The sequence below is a fragment of the Scylla paramamosain genome, chromosome 7, assembly GCF_035594125.1.
Source record: "Scylla paramamosain isolate STU-SP2022 chromosome 7, ASM3559412v1, whole genome shotgun sequence".
NCBI classification, from domain to species: domain Eukaryota; kingdom Metazoa; phylum Arthropoda; class Malacostraca; order Decapoda; family Portunidae; genus Scylla; species Scylla paramamosain.
In genome coordinates this window covers 34,028,116-34,043,115 of record NC_087157.1, presented here as the reverse complement: position 1 = coordinate 34,043,115, position 15,000 = coordinate 34,028,116, and the positions used below count along the sequence as shown (strand labels likewise).

The window sequence follows — 15,000 nt, the reverse complement described above, 5'->3', positions numbered from 1 at the left end:
AGGAGATTTTAATTTTAGGAATATCGACTGGAGTCTGATGGTGGGTAACAAGGAAGCAGAGGAATTTCTTAAGGTAATTCAGGATAATTTTTTAAAATAGGTAGTCGTAGAACCCACAAGGGGGAATAATATTCTAGATTTAATTCTTACTAGCAGGGAGGAAGCAGTCACGCAGGTAGAGGTTGGAGGACAGCTAGGTAACAGTGACCATAGGGAAGTTAGGTACAATTTAGAATGGGAAGAAGCTGTTAGAAACAAAAACACTAGTAAAATACCTGACTTTTAGGAGAGCAGATTTTGAAGAATTAAAAAGGTACCTCCAAGGAGTGGACTGGCAAAGGATGCAGGGTGAGGTCAGGTCAGGGACGGAGTTCAGGGAGATAAGGCAGGATGAGAGAGGTGAGGTGAGGCGTGAGGGTGTAGGACAAGAGGAGGGAAGATGTGTCCGGAAGGGAGGAGGAAAGAGGAAGGGGGGAGCTAGGTGTGAGTATGTTGGAATGTCAGGTCATGCTGAAATGAGAGAGGTGAGGTCGAGGCGAGTAGATGAGGGAGTGGAGAGGATGGTAGGGGTCGAGATGAGGGGACTAGGTGAAGTAAATGTAGATGAATTGTATAGATATTTCGTAGATAAAGTTCATACAGGTCAGTTAGCAAATATCCCGTATAGAACAATAAGATCACAAAAAAATGACCCTAAATGGATGACTGCTAGGTTAAAGCATTATATAGGGCGTAAGAGAAGTATATATAGGAGATTAAGGGCAGGTGAAGAAGTTTTAAGGACACAATATAATGAATTAGTTAGAACAGTCAGGAAGTTAACGAGGAAAGCTAAGGACAATTATGAATCAAAGGTAGCCAGCCAGGCGAAGACGGACCCCAAGGGATTTTATCAGGTATACAGGACGAAGAATAAGGATACTGTAGGTCCATTAAAGGCAGCAGATGGGGAGCTGGTTAGTTCTGGGGAGGAAATAAGTAAACTTCTGAATGATTATTTTTTAATTGTCTTCACCCAGGAAAACATGCAGGATATGCCAGATAGTGAACAGGTGTTTAGAGCAGATGAGAATGAGAAGCTGGCAGATATTTCCATAACTAGGGAGATAGTGGAACAGGAGATAGATAGGCTAAAAAAGTTCAAGTCACCAGGACCTGATGAAATATATCCCAGAGTACTTAAGGAATGTAAAGAGATTATTAGTGAGCCGTTAGTTTCTGTCTTTAGGAAATCACTGGAGTCGGGTGAGGTACCAGTAATGTGGAGGCAGGCTAATGTAGTACCCAACTTTAAGAAAGGAGATAAAACTTTAGCGTCTAATTATAGACCTGTCAGCTTAACTTCAGTTGTAGGTAAAATGTTAGAGTCAATAATAGCGAGGAACATTAGGGAATATTTAGACAAACATAACTTGATAAATCAGTCACAGCATGGCTTCACGAAGGAGAAGTCTTGCCTGACAAACTTGTTAAGTTTTTACAGTAAGGTGTACGAGGCAGTAGATAATGGTGATAGTTATGATATCTTATATCTGGACTTTAGTAAAGCATTTGACAAGGTACCCCATCAAAGGCTCCTGAGAAAGGTTAGGGCACACGGGATAGATGGGAAGGTGTTAGGCTGGATAGGGTCATGGCTTAGTGACAGGCGACAGAGAGTGGTAATAAACGGCTCGAAATCCGAGTAGGGTTATGTAATTAGTGGGGTGCCACAGGGATCAGTATTAGGGCCATTGTTATTTCTAATGTATATCAATGACTTGGATAGTGGAATTAGTAGTGATGTTAGTAAATTTGCGGATGACACAAAGATAGGTAGATTAATTAGGTCAGAATCGGATGCCACCGCCTTGCAGGCAGACTTAGATAGAATGAATGAATGGACGGATAGATGGCAAATGCAATTTAATATCAATAAATGCAAAGTGCTTAGCGTAGGTAGAGGAAACCCACACAATAGGTACACATTAGACAACCAAACTCTGGTAGGTACAGGGTACGAGAAAGATTTAGGAGTTATAGTTAGCCCTGAACTCCGTCTAGGGAAACAATGCATAGAAGCCAGAAACAAGACAAATAGGGTACTAGGATTCATTTTTAGGAGTGTTAGAAGTAGAAGGCCGGAAGTAATATTAAAGTTTTACTTGGCGCTGGTCAGACCTCATCTAGACTACGCGGTGCAATTCTGGTCCCCACATTACAGGAAAGATATAGCTCTATTAGAATCAGTACAGAGGAGAATGACTAAATGGATACAGGGGATGAGGAGTATTCCATACGAGGCGAGGTTGAAGCTGTTAAATTTACATTCTTTAGAGAGACGTAGGTTAAGAGGGGACCTGATATAAGTCTTTAAGTGGTATAAGGGTTATAACAAGGGAGATGTAAACAAAATTCTTAGGATCAGCAACCAGGGTAGAACAAGAAATAACCGGTTCAAGCTTGAAAAATTTAGGTTTAGGAAGGAGATAGGAAAAAGTTGGTTCTCAAATAGAGTGGTAGATGAGTGGAACGGACTTAGTAAACATGTAGTTAGTGCTAGGACGCTAGAGAGCTTTAAGAGAAGATTAGACAAGTTTATGGATGGGGATAGCAGATGGAAATAGGTAGGTGTGTTTCATACAGGGACTGCCACGTGTAAGCCTGGTCGCTTCTTGCAGCTTCCCTTATTTCTTATGTTCTTATGTTCTTATGTTAAGATCCTTGTCAAACTATCAATAAAATAATAGAAACACTCTTTAAACTCCAATCTTCCTTTAAAATACTGGAGAAAGTATCAGGAATATTATTAATTTCAGTTGATCAAGCATTATAAATCTTGCCACTGGATCATGTCGGCTAGGCTAGGCTAGGCTACCCCAGACGTGCCTTCTCAATTTGTAAAGTAACCTGAGAGATTTTCACGTTTCTTTTAATAGTGTACACAGGGGAATAACTGACGCGTCTACACTATTAAATTCAGTGAAAAATATTCACTATTAACTTCATTACAAGTAGAAATATATACAGCCTTTCCCTTCCTTCCATCTAGCTACCCTCACGATCGCCCCGAACATCACTGCACACATTAATACACATTTCTTGATTATTATGTTTACTATGATAATTCTGAAGGCATGTATGGATACGTCAACTCTTTCTTTACGTCCACCTGGAAGGAGAATACAAAAGCTCAACAAATAAGTGAGAAATAGCGTAAAATTCAGTAACTTTTTCTCCGCTCAGGCAACCATGGTGGGCGAAAATAAGATTCAACACAATTTTTCCCTTCTCTCTCTCTCTCTCTCTCTCTCTCTCTCTCTCTCTCTCTCTCTCTCTCCTGGATTCCTGTAGTTGCTTTTAAAGGTTGCTGAGACGTGACGCAATATTTCCAGTCTTACAGATAATGTACCTCTGGAATCTTGAAAGCACCCTTGAAAATGCGTAAAGATTCTCCCTTAAATTTGTTGATGGAGTCTTGAAAGCACCCTGGAAAATGCGTATAATTTCTGATGGAGCTTGATAAACGTGCAGTTGGTGATATGCTTCGTAAAATGAGGAGAGAGAGAGAGAGAGAGAGAGAGAGAGAGAGAGAGAGAGAGAGAGAGAGAGAGAGAGAGAGACTGTACATAAACAATTATATCTTTCCACACACACACACACACACACCCACGTACGTTTCCCTAACTGTGAGTGATAGGCTAACCCTTTCACTCTTTCAGTCTTCAGTATCATTATAAACAGTCTACTGTGTCTTTCATAACTTCTAATTAATTTTAAGGTTCGCTTATAAACTCAGTCCTCTCGTTTTCTATGCTTTTATTCGAGTTTCCGTCAATTTAAAGGTTTAATTATAAGTGATAGGCTATTTGGCGCGGGGAACCGACTCCCTCTCTCTCTCTCTCTCTCTCTCTCTTAACACCTCACAGTGCTTCAAGTGACATATTTTCATTTCTATTCGCTTATAAAGTCAATGTACCCTCGCATTTCCTGCCATATAATTAAAGTATCCGGTTGTACCCTATGGTGAGGGTCCGCTTGTTTCCACCTCCTTCACCGAGGGAGGGAGGCAGACTGCTCCAGGCGTTTTGGGATTTTTTTTTATTTATTTATTATTTTTTATTGTCTTCCTCAGTGTACCTGGGAAACACCGTGCAGTGCGGTTGTGTGTGTGTGTCCTCTTTTCATTTAAACACCAGGGAACGGGACCACAGAGGCACAGGAGGTCAATTAAGGTGAGTTTAGTAGTGACAGGTAGCAGAGGTCTGGCTTCAACCTACGACACTACCTGGAAAACACTGGAAATACCTGGAGAATACTTGATACTTAATAGCAAAAGGGGAGAAGAGAAGAGAAAATAATGCTATTTATCATGGAATAGAGGCGGACACACACACACACACACATACGCATACATATATATATATAGACACACACACACACACACACACACACACACACACACACACAGACACAAACACACACACATACGCATACACACAGCTGAAATTAATCCAGAAAATAGATAAATAACCTTCATAACAACCACAAATAATAAGGAAAGACAGATAGCCAATCTTGTTTACATCTGAGCCCCCCCCCAGCCCTCCCGCGGCCGCCATGATGGATTGCCAGAGTCTACCCTCGGTTCCAATATTTTTTCTATTTTCTTAACTTATATATTTAGGCTTTTTAACTAAGATTTTATGGTTTGTAAAAATATTTGGTGGTGTTTTGAGTGTTTTGCGTGCGAGTGTTAAGGGAAACATGTCGATTATGAGGTTGTTTCAGCGTAAATAAGTGTTGCTGTTTGCCGTTAAATTTTTCATACCGCCAAACATAATTTTTTATTTCAGCCGCTAGGCAAGATTTTATGGGCTCAAAAAATCGTTTATTGTCTTTTAAATATGTTATGATGCTTTTGAGTGAAATACGTGGACTTTTAGAGGGGTTTTAGACCCGTTGAACACTCAAAAAGTCGACATTTATAAATTATTTATTTATTTATTTCAGCTTCCGGTTAACTTCTGATTGCTTGTAAAAATAGTTTCGATTTTTTAAAGTGTATTGTGTTCGTGAGAAATGAGATTTGTGGATTTTGGAATGTATTTTTTTATCGCGTTTGTTCGAACACTTTTTCATATAGTTATTTAAATATAGCTTTATTATCACTGAAGCTTGGAATATTTTTATATGTCCAGAATTAATTTAAAATTATGCCCTTTCATAATATGTAAAGCATTCCGGCCTAGCTCCATTTTTGCGAGGGGTCATTTTCAAAATCATTTGCGTAACGTAAATATGGCGGACGTGACGTCATCAGCCGCCTTCATCCGGGGACCGAGACCCTGGACCTTCCCACCTCCCAGTGTCTTTCCATTCCATCAGTATTTAGTGTTATTTCCTATATTTTCCAGCTGTTTTCATGCATAGAGAAGAATAGAAAGAGGAGGAAAGAAGGAGAAATGAAGAAGGAGGAGGAAGAAGAGGGAAGGGAAGGAGGAAGAGGAGAAGGAAAAGAAGAAATATTAAGAAAAGATTTTCACTGAATTTCCAGCGTTTTAAAGGTAAGTAAAATTAGTAGTAGTAGCAGTAGTAGTAGTAGTGGTGGTGGTGGTGGTGGTGGTGGTGATGTGGCAGCCTTGTAATATAAGATGAAGTGTTTTGAGTTAAATACGCAATTTTTTTTTCTAGGCATTTTGGAATAGAAGTGAGAGTTTTTGGTGTTTTGAAAGGGAATAGTCGTGCTTTCAGTGTTTTTTTTAAGTGAATTCTTCGTTTCTGTGGCGTTTTAAAAAGGCAGGGGATGTTTTTTTTATATATTTTTTTTTATTTTTTTGTATTTTTTTTTTAGATTTTGGTGTTTTTCAAGTTTGTTTGGGTAGAAATTGTTGTTTTTTCGCTGTCCTTTGGTAGGTGTGTGTCTCTTCTGGGGTGTTTTGAAAGGAAATTAAGTGTTATTTAAGTGTTTTTGGCTAGAAATGTGTGTTTTTTGGGTGTTTTGAAAGGAAATTAAGTGTTTTTTGGCTAGAAATGTGTGTTTTTTTGGGTGTTTTGAAAGGAAATTAAGTGTTATTTAAGTGTTTTTGGCTAGAAATGTGTGTTTTTTGGGTGTTTTGAAAGGAAATTAAGTGTTATTTAAGTGTTTTGGCTAGAAATGTGTGTTTTTTGGGTGTTTTGAAAGGAAATTAAGTGTTATTTAAGTGTTTTTGGCTAGAAATGTGTGTTTTTTGGGTGTTTTGAAAGGAAATTAAGTGTTATTCGATGTTTTTTTTGCAAGAAATGAGTGCTTTTGCGGTGTTTTGAAAGGAAATTAAGTGTTTTTCGATGTTTTTTTGCAAGAAATGAGTGCTTTTGGGGTGTTTTGAAAGGAAATTAAGTGTTTTTTAAGTGTTTTTGGCTAGAAATGTGTATTTTTTGGGTGTTTTGAAAGGAAATTAAGTGTTATTCGATGTTTTTTTTGCAAGAAATGAGTGCTTTTGCGGTGTTTTGAAAGGAAATTAAGTGTTTTTAAGTGTTTTTGGCTAGAAATGTGTGTTTTTTGTTTGTTTTGGAAGCAAATTATATGTTATTTTCGGTGTTTTTGTGTAGAAGTAAGCGTTTTTTTGGGTGTTTTCAAAGGAGAATGTGTTGTTTTAAGTGTTTTTGGATAGAAAAGTGTGTTTTTGGGTGCTTTGAAAGGAAATTACATGTTGTTAGTGTATTTTTGGGCATAAATAAGTGTTTTTTGGGGTGTTTTGAAAGGAAATTAAGTGTTATTTAAGTGTTTTTGGCTAGAAATGTGTGTTTTTTGGTGTGTTGAAAGAAAATCGCTTGTGTTTCAGTGTATTTGGGTTAGGTTAGGTTAGGTTAGGCCTTGTGGGTCAATGTGGGTCACTGTGGGTCACTGTTGGGTCACTGTGGGTCAATGTGGGTCACTGTGGGTCACTGTTGGGTCACTGTGGGTCACTGTTGGGTCATAGGTCACTTGTCCTTCATGCATAAAAGGTGTCTTGTTTATGTTTGTGTCAGGTCGCAGTGTGGTGGCCCTGTGTGACCCTTGTACTAGAGGTCATGGTGACTGGTTGGGGTCATCAGTTTTTATGTGGTTGTTGTTGTTGTTGTTGTTGTTGTTGTTGTTTTGTTATTGTTTTATCATATTTATTTACTTATTTATTTATTTATTTATTTATTTATTTATTTATGTACTGTGCTCGGCAGTCTGATCCTGGACCTGCGCAGCTTGACGGTGGTGGTGCCTCTGTCTCCTGCTCTCCTTGACTATTAGCCCAAGCATGACTCCAGCGGCTTGTATTCCTCTGTGTGGTAATAAGTCTGTGTGGCTTATTACCAGCATATCACATCAGCGTCCCTGCAAGGTTCCATTCTGTCTTGTCTGGTGGTATGTGGGTATGTTGCGTTTTGTATTGCTTTATAGATTTCTAGTTTGTTTTTATGATGATTTTTTTCTATTTCTTTATCCTGTTATCTATTTATTTATCTTTGTTTGTTTGTTTGCTTGTAGGGTGTGTGTGTGTTTGTTTGTGTTCCTGATATTGCAGCTTGTTTTCTTGTTTTTTTTTTTTTTATTGTTCTTTTGTGTTTTGTTCCCTTTCATTGTTCTGAGGTTGTTTTCAGGTGTTTTTGGGGTGTTTTGGGGTGTTTTTGGTGTGTTTTGGTGTATTTCGGTGTGTTGTGAAGTGTTTTGGTGTGTTTTGGAGTATTTTGGGGTGGTTAGGGGGTGTTCTTGTGGTGTGGAGGTGTTTTGGGACTTTTGGTGTGTTTTAAAGTGTTTTGGGATGTTTTTGAAATGTTTTGATGTGTTTTGTGGTGTTTTGGGGTATTTTGAGGGTGTTTTGGTGTGTTTTTGGAGTGTTTTGGGATGTTTTTTGTGTGTTTTTGTGTGTTTTGGGGTAATTTGGCTGTTGGTTTCACTGGGTCCAAGCAGTCTACCGAAGAGTAAAAACACTAGGTCTACAAAATGCCTATAGTAATCAACTCGCTGTAAGACAATTAATTCAGCAGTTAATGGCGCTGCAAAACTAACCTCCATCAGAGCCAGCTTTCCGCCATATCACCAGCCAGCCACTTCCTGATCAACCATTAAAAGATCTCATTACTTACTATAATAAAATGTGGATCAGGAATGAGATGTTTTTGTGTATATTGGGGTATTTTAAGGGTGTTTTGGTGTGTTTTTGGAGTGTTTTGGGATGTTTTTGTGTATATTGGGGTATTTTAAGGGTGTTTTGGTGTGTTTTTGGAGTGTTTTGGGATGTTTTTGTGTATATTGGGGTATTTTAAGGGTGTTTTGGTGTGTTTTTGGAGTGTTTTGGGATGTTTTGGTGTATATTGGGGTATTTTAAGGGTGTTTTGGTGTGTTTTTGGAGTGTTTTGGGATGTTTTTGTGTATATTGGGGTATTTTAAGGGTGTGTTCGTGTGTTTTTGGAGTGTTTTGGGATGCTTTTGTGTATATTGGGGTATTTTAAGGGTGTTTTGGTGTGTTTTTGGAGTGTTTTGGGATGTTTTTGTGTATATTGGGGTATTTTAAGGGTGTGTTGGTGTGTTTTTGGAGTGTTTTGGGATGCTTTTGTGTATATTGGGGTATTTTAAGGGTGTTTTGGTGTGTTTTTGGAGTGTTTTGGGATGTTTTTGTGTATATTGGGGTATAGTGTTGTAGTGGTTGTGGTTGTGTTGTGGTTGTGGTTTTTTTTCTTATGCATTATTTTATTTCTTATTTATATTGTGGTGTGTTATCAGTGTGTCCTAACCTAACCTAACTAACCCTAACCTAACCTAACCTAACCTAACCTAACCTAACTAACCCTAACCTAACCTAACCTCCCCTTAACCCACAGGCACTGATCAGCGTGGCATTCAGCATAGGCTTCACCGTCGGGCCAGCTGTGGGGGCCGCGTTTTCCCGCTGGGGAAGTACTGGGTGGTTTGCGGCCTCGGTTGTCTACGCACTCACTCTCGCTGTGGCTAACATAATATTCTTTGTTGTCTTCTTCCAGGAATTGCTGCCTGAGGTGTTTGTGTGTGTGTGTGTGTGTGTGTGTGTGTTCAATAATTTATTCTTTCTGTCTCTCTTTTATTTATTTTTTTTTATTATGTACATTTTTTGTTTTCGTATAATTTTTACTTATCTTCTTTTTTTTTCCTTTCATTTTTTGTGTTTGCTTGTTTTGTGATTTGTTTGTATTTCCTTGTGTCTCTGAATGTGGTTAAAGAGAGATGCATTGTGGGTAAAGCATCATTTTCTTTTTCCTTTCCTCATTTCTTTACTTTTCCCTCTTATTCCTTCCTTTCTGTCATCATTACAAACCCATTCTATCATTTTCCTTACCATAAACCATCAAAACATCTTGACAATCTCATTTAAATCACTTTTTTTTTCATTATCATCTGTTCCTTTACACTTTCTTGCTTTCTTTCACTTACTAATTCATTACACTCCTCTGCTTGTGTGTTTTGGGGTGTTTTGGGGATGTTTTGGGGCTGTTTTTGCAAGTGTTTTGATGTAAATTGTCTGTTTTGGGGTGTTTTGGGGTGTTTTGGGGCTGTTTTTGCAAGTGTTTCGAGGTAAATTGTCTGTTTTGGGGTGTTTTGGAGGTGTTTTGGGGCTGTTTTTGCAAGTGTTTTGATGTAAATTGTCTGTTTTGGGGTGTTTTGGGGCTGTTTTTGCAAGTGTTTTGATGTAAATTGTCTGTTTTGTTTGTGTGTGTGTGTGGCCGGGAGGGGGTTGCCTGTGTGTGTGTGTTTTCAAGGGTGTTTTCATGGTTCTAGTTTAACAGGCTGTAGTGGAAGTTACTGGGGTTTTCAAGGGTGTTTTCATGTTTCTAGTTTAACAGGCTGTAGTGGAAGTTACTGAGGTTTACAAAGTATATTTTCAAATCTATATTTTTACTGTGTAGCCAAATAATTATAATATAAAACAACAGAATTTATCAGTAACAATATTATTTAACCCACCACTGCCTGCTGTACCACCCTCACCATCCACAGGGCCTAATGATGATGATTCCTGCTTTCATCCTCATCGGGGCTAACGAGACCAACCTGGGGCTGTACTCTGGACTGACGCTGTATGCCATAGGTGGGTCTGGAGGGGCTGGGATAACAGATAATTTAAATAAACACTCAAACACTTAAAAAAACACAAAATTCATGCTGGTATACAATTAAAAACACACTGAAATACTTACTAAGGCTGGTGTACACATGTAAACTTGTACGCAAACACTGGTGTACACTTAGAAACACACACACACTTGGTAAGGCTGGTACACACACACACACACACACACAGACTCATAAGAGATGCTGGTATATGCTCACACATCCATACACATATTAGGTAAGGCTTGTGTACACCAATTTAGATGTATGTCCAATGAGATAGCTTGTATTTTCTCTCTCTCTCTCTCTCTCTCTCTCTCTCTCTCTCTCTCTCTCTCTCTCTCTCTCTCTCTCTCTCTCTCTCTCTCTCTACCTAACTTAACGTAACCTAACCTAACCTAACCTAACTTAACGCAACCTAACCTAACCTAACCTAACCTAACCTAACTTCCGCTCTGCCAGACAACCTAACCAACCAGCTTAACCTGAGTCGCCCCTGGAACCGCCCCACCACAGAGGAGGAGGAGGAGGAGGAGGAGGAGGAGGAGGAGGAGGAGGAGGAGGAGGAGGAGGAGGAGGAGGAGGAGGAGGAGGAGGAGGAGGAGGAGGAGACAGTCATGGATGAAGGGACGTCACAGATCATGCACATTTGCTTCCATATTGGGTGAGAGACTGCATTGTTTGTGAAGAAGAAGAGGAGGAAGATAGTTTTTCATCTCATTTCTTGCACAGAATATTCAATAATTTCTCTTTTTATGAAGACACTTTCCTCACCCTTTATTCACACATCACTCAAATATGTCAAACCATCTTTTAAATCCTCAGCCTTTATTCACACTTCACTCAAATGTGTGTAACCATCTTTCATAGCTCCTGTATTGCTGAGTCATTAGAGAGCCTTAAAAGAAGACAGTCAGATTTATGGATGGGGATGACAGGTGAAAATAGTCAGGTGTTTTTTGTACAGGGACTTCCACGTGTAGGCCTGATGGCTTGCTGCACCAGCCCTTGTGTTCTTGTAATAGTAGTAGTAGTAGTAGTAGTAGTAGTAGTAGTAGTAGTAGTCGTAGTAGTTCTCTTAGGTTCACACAAAAAATGTTCATTCTTCATCACTACTCTCAGCACAGATCCTGGAACTTATGCAGAGGATGGGCATACAGTTCCAGGCCCTGCCACCGCCACCACCACCACCACCACCACCCCCAGCACAGCCACAGGAGGGGGAGGAGAAGGCCCTGCTGGCACCCAACCCCCCACCATCCCAGGACACTCTTCCTACAATGGAGAGATCAGATTGTTCCACTGAGTACACCTCCAGGTTGGTCTGTTAGGTTAGGTTGGGTTAGTTTTTGAGTTAATTGGTTAGTTTGTGTGTTAGTTTGTACTGTAGGTGAGTCTGTTATTCAGAAATGCTTTGCTCTTTCACCACCACTGTTTTCCAAGGCCACAGAGATGAATAGCTGGGTTCTCAAGACTGTTTCTCATATTAATAACATAGAAATCTTGTTAATCTGTCACTATAATCATAAAAACACCTTTAAAACCCATGTCAGTTCAACTAAAGCCTTTTGAAACCAGGTAGCCATTTTATGAAGAGTGTTTCTCCTATTAATAATGTAGAAACCTTGTTAATCTATCACTACAACCATAAAAACACTCTTGAAACCTGTGTCACTTCAACCAGAGCCTTTTAAAAGTAGTGTTTCTCGTGTTAATAACATAGAAACCTTGTAACTCTCCTACTATAACCATAAAAACACCCTTAAAAACCTGTGACACTTCAACTACAGCCTTTTGAAAGTAGTGGTGTTGGCAGAAGTCTTAAGAAGTCCACCCCACCACTACCACCACCACCACCACTTGTCCCTTCTGCAGGCACCTGACGGACTTTGAGCTGGTGCAGCGTCTGGCGCGGTGCGGGCTTGGCGTGGTGTGTCAGGTGCGGAACAAGTTGGATGAGAATGAGTATGCCGTGAAGAGGATCAACCTGCCAACCAAGTGAGTGTGTGTATGTGTGAGTATTTGTGAGACAGACAGACAGACAGACAGACAGACAGAGAGAGAGAGAGGGAGGGATAGACTGACAGAGATGCAGAGAGAGAGAGAGAGAGAGAGAGGCATACATTGACAGAGAGAGAGATAGACAGAGGCAGGGTTAGACAGACCAAGAGGCATACACTGACAGAGAGACAGACAGAGACAGGGATAAAGTAACAGAGATGGAGAGAGAAAAAGACAAACAGAGACATTGAGAGATGTTTCAGGGTGTGTGTGTGTGTGTGTGTGTGTGTGTGTGTGTGTGTGTGTTGATTTATGAAGAAGATGGCAAATAGTGGGAATTTTCTTATGTATTTTATACTTTATATTTTCTTTGCTTCATTCATTTTTTTTCCCCTTGTTTTTTTTTCCATCTCTATTTCATTCATGTTTTTCCTTTCTCCTTCTCTCTCTATTTCATTCATATTTTTCCTTTCTCCTTCTCTCTCTATTCCTTTATTTTTTTCCTTTCACCTATATACTTCATTCATATCTTTCCTTTCTTATTCATTCTCTTTCCTTAATATATAAAGCTATGTTAGGATAACACATATGTGTGTTTGTTTGTACATAACGTACAACACCACCAACCACACTAACACTGCACCACCACCACCACCACTGCAGCAAGTCATCTGCTGAGAGAGTGAAGAGGGAGGTGACGGCCCTGGCCAACCTCAACCACACCAATATTGTCCGCTACTACAACAGCTGGCTGGAGACGCCCCCCCCAGGATGGCAGCACCCCCAAAAGACACCATGCATAGCGAGCAAGTGTCCTGTGTTTGTGTGTGTGCATGTTTACTTAGTGGTGACACACAGGAGAGGAGGTAATTTCCTACCGTCCTGTCTTCCTAACCGTTTTTATCCAACAGAGTGCAAAACCTTGAATGCCGAACCACCAACACGCAGGGGAACGCCGCAGCGGATTGTTAGACGGTTATTTACTGCGTCTTTCCATAGTCCTGCTTGTTTCTGTCTCTCTGTGTCTCTGTTTTTGGTGTCTCCCTCCCAAACATTATTTTCACAACAAACCACAAACTAACATCCCCTGATTAACACTTAGATACCTTAACTTAACTCATCCCCAAAACTCCCACAAACTCACTAACTTCTCCTTCCTCTTCTCTCTCTCTCTCTCTCTGTCTTATAAACACACACACACACACACACACACACACACACACACACACACACACACACACACACACACACACACACACACACACACACACACACACACACACACACACACACACACACACACACACACACACACACACACACACACACACACACACACACACACACACACACACACACACACACACACACACACACACACACACACACACACACACACACACACACACACACACACACACACACACACACACACACACACACACACACACACACACACACACACACACACACACACACACACACACACACACACACACACACACACACACACACACACACACACACACACACACACACACACACACACACACACACACACACACACACACTGACCTTCCTATAAAAATTTACAAGGAATTTGCTGTAGAGCTAGCAACACCGCTATGCTCCATAATAAACGCCTCACTCTCCCAACACTCTTGCCCCGCGGACTGGAAGACATCTTATGTCACTCCCATCCCCAAAACTTCCAGTCCTCAGTCACTCAATGACCTCAGGCCAGTCTCTATCACCCCCATCCCTAGCCTTATTTGTGAAGATTTTGTATATGACTGGGCATACACCAAAATTTGTAACACCGTGGATATCAGACAATTCGGAAATATTAAAGCCACCTCCACCTCACATTACCTGACCAGCTTCCTTGAATTCATCCACAGCCACCTGGACAAGCGAAACACCTCTCTAGCTGTTGCTTTTGTCGACTTCAAAAAAGCCTTTGATCTAGTTGATCACACTGTTGTCATCAGCAAGGCAGTAAGTCTGGGTCTCCCTCCTAATCTGATAGCGTGGCTAGCCGACTTCCTCACAGGGAGACGTCAGGCCGTTCGCTATCAGGGCTCTGTCTCTAATTTCCAACAGCTGACATGTGGAGTCCCCCAGGGGACCAAGATGGGTCCTCTATGCTTCCTCCTCCTCATCAACGACGCCCTCACCGACACCCCCCATCGCTGGAAGTATGTGGACGACTGCACCGTGGGCGTCCCAGTTTCCAACAAGAACCCGGACTACTCGCCACTGCAAGCAATTCTGGAGCGACTGCAGACGTGGACAGAGGAGAGCAGGATGACCATCAACCACAGCAAAACTGTGGTGATGCATTTCTGTACCTCCTCTGTACCAGTGCCCCCTCCCCGGCTCACAGTGGGCCCTCACCCCCTCCAGGTGGTCCAATGTGCCAAGCTTCTCGGAGTCACGGTGGACGACCAGCTGACCTGGAAGCAGCATGTCGCCAGCACCGTGAGATCAGCTACCTACAGGCTGTACATGCTGCGCAGACTCAGGTCGCTGGGGACGCCGACAGATGAGTTAAGGGGGGTGTACCTCACCTTCATCCTCCCCAAACTCATGTACGCCTCCCCAGCGTGGTCCTCCTCCCTCACACACACTCAACAGCTACAGCTAGAGAGTGTGCAGAAAAGGGCGTGCAGGGTCATCCTTGGCCCTGCATACACCACCTATGAAGAAGCCCTGACCACCCTGAGTCTGTCCAGAATATCCACCAGGCACCGAGAGGCTCTGGAGAAGTTTGGGAAGGGACTACTGCATCATCCGCGTCTCAGAGACATGCTGCCGCCCGACGCGCCTCGCCCTGTCCGTGCCACCAGACACCACAACAAAATAACGCCCCTGAAGGCGCCGCGCACGGACCGGTACAGACTCAGTGCGATTCCCAC

At 41.4% G+C, this 15,000-nt stretch overlaps 1 protein-coding gene and 2 long non-coding RNA genes across 5 annotated transcripts in view; 2 read left to right on the top strand and 1 right to left on the bottom strand.

The window, feature by feature from the left end:
* Positions 1-3,991: 3,991 nt before the first annotated feature.
* LOC135102431 (uncharacterized) lies at positions 3,992-10,626 on the top strand. 3 transcript variants are annotated; one of them, XR_010269660.1, is made up of 5 exons: positions 3,992-4,214; positions 5,397-5,546; positions 7,180-7,360; positions 9,968-10,058; positions 10,544-10,626. It is a non-coding gene; the product is annotated as an uncharacterized LOC135102431 (long non-coding RNA). The 3 variants fall into 3 exon arrangements; XR_010269661.1 differs by lacking the exon at positions 3,992-4,214 and adding an exon at positions 8,818-8,991 and having other exon boundaries at positions 5,088-5,546; XR_010269659.1 differs by lacking the exon at positions 3,992-4,214 and having other exon boundaries at positions 5,105-5,546.
* LOC135102429 (probable glutamate receptor) overlaps positions 9,849-15,000 on the bottom strand; it is a 29,498-nt gene continuing 24,346 nt past the window's right edge. The window contains exon 5 of the mRNA XM_064007719.1: positions 9,849-10,073. Coding sequence (XP_063863789.1) covers positions 10,008-10,073 — 66 coding nt within the window. The 3' untranslated portion in view covers positions 9,849-10,007. The remainder of the gene's footprint in view (positions 10,074-15,000) is intronic.
* LOC135102432 (uncharacterized) lies at positions 10,631-11,999 on the top strand. Its single transcript, XR_010269662.1, has 3 exons — positions 10,631-10,745; positions 11,204-11,399; positions 11,872-11,999. It is a non-coding gene; the product is annotated as an uncharacterized LOC135102432 (long non-coding RNA).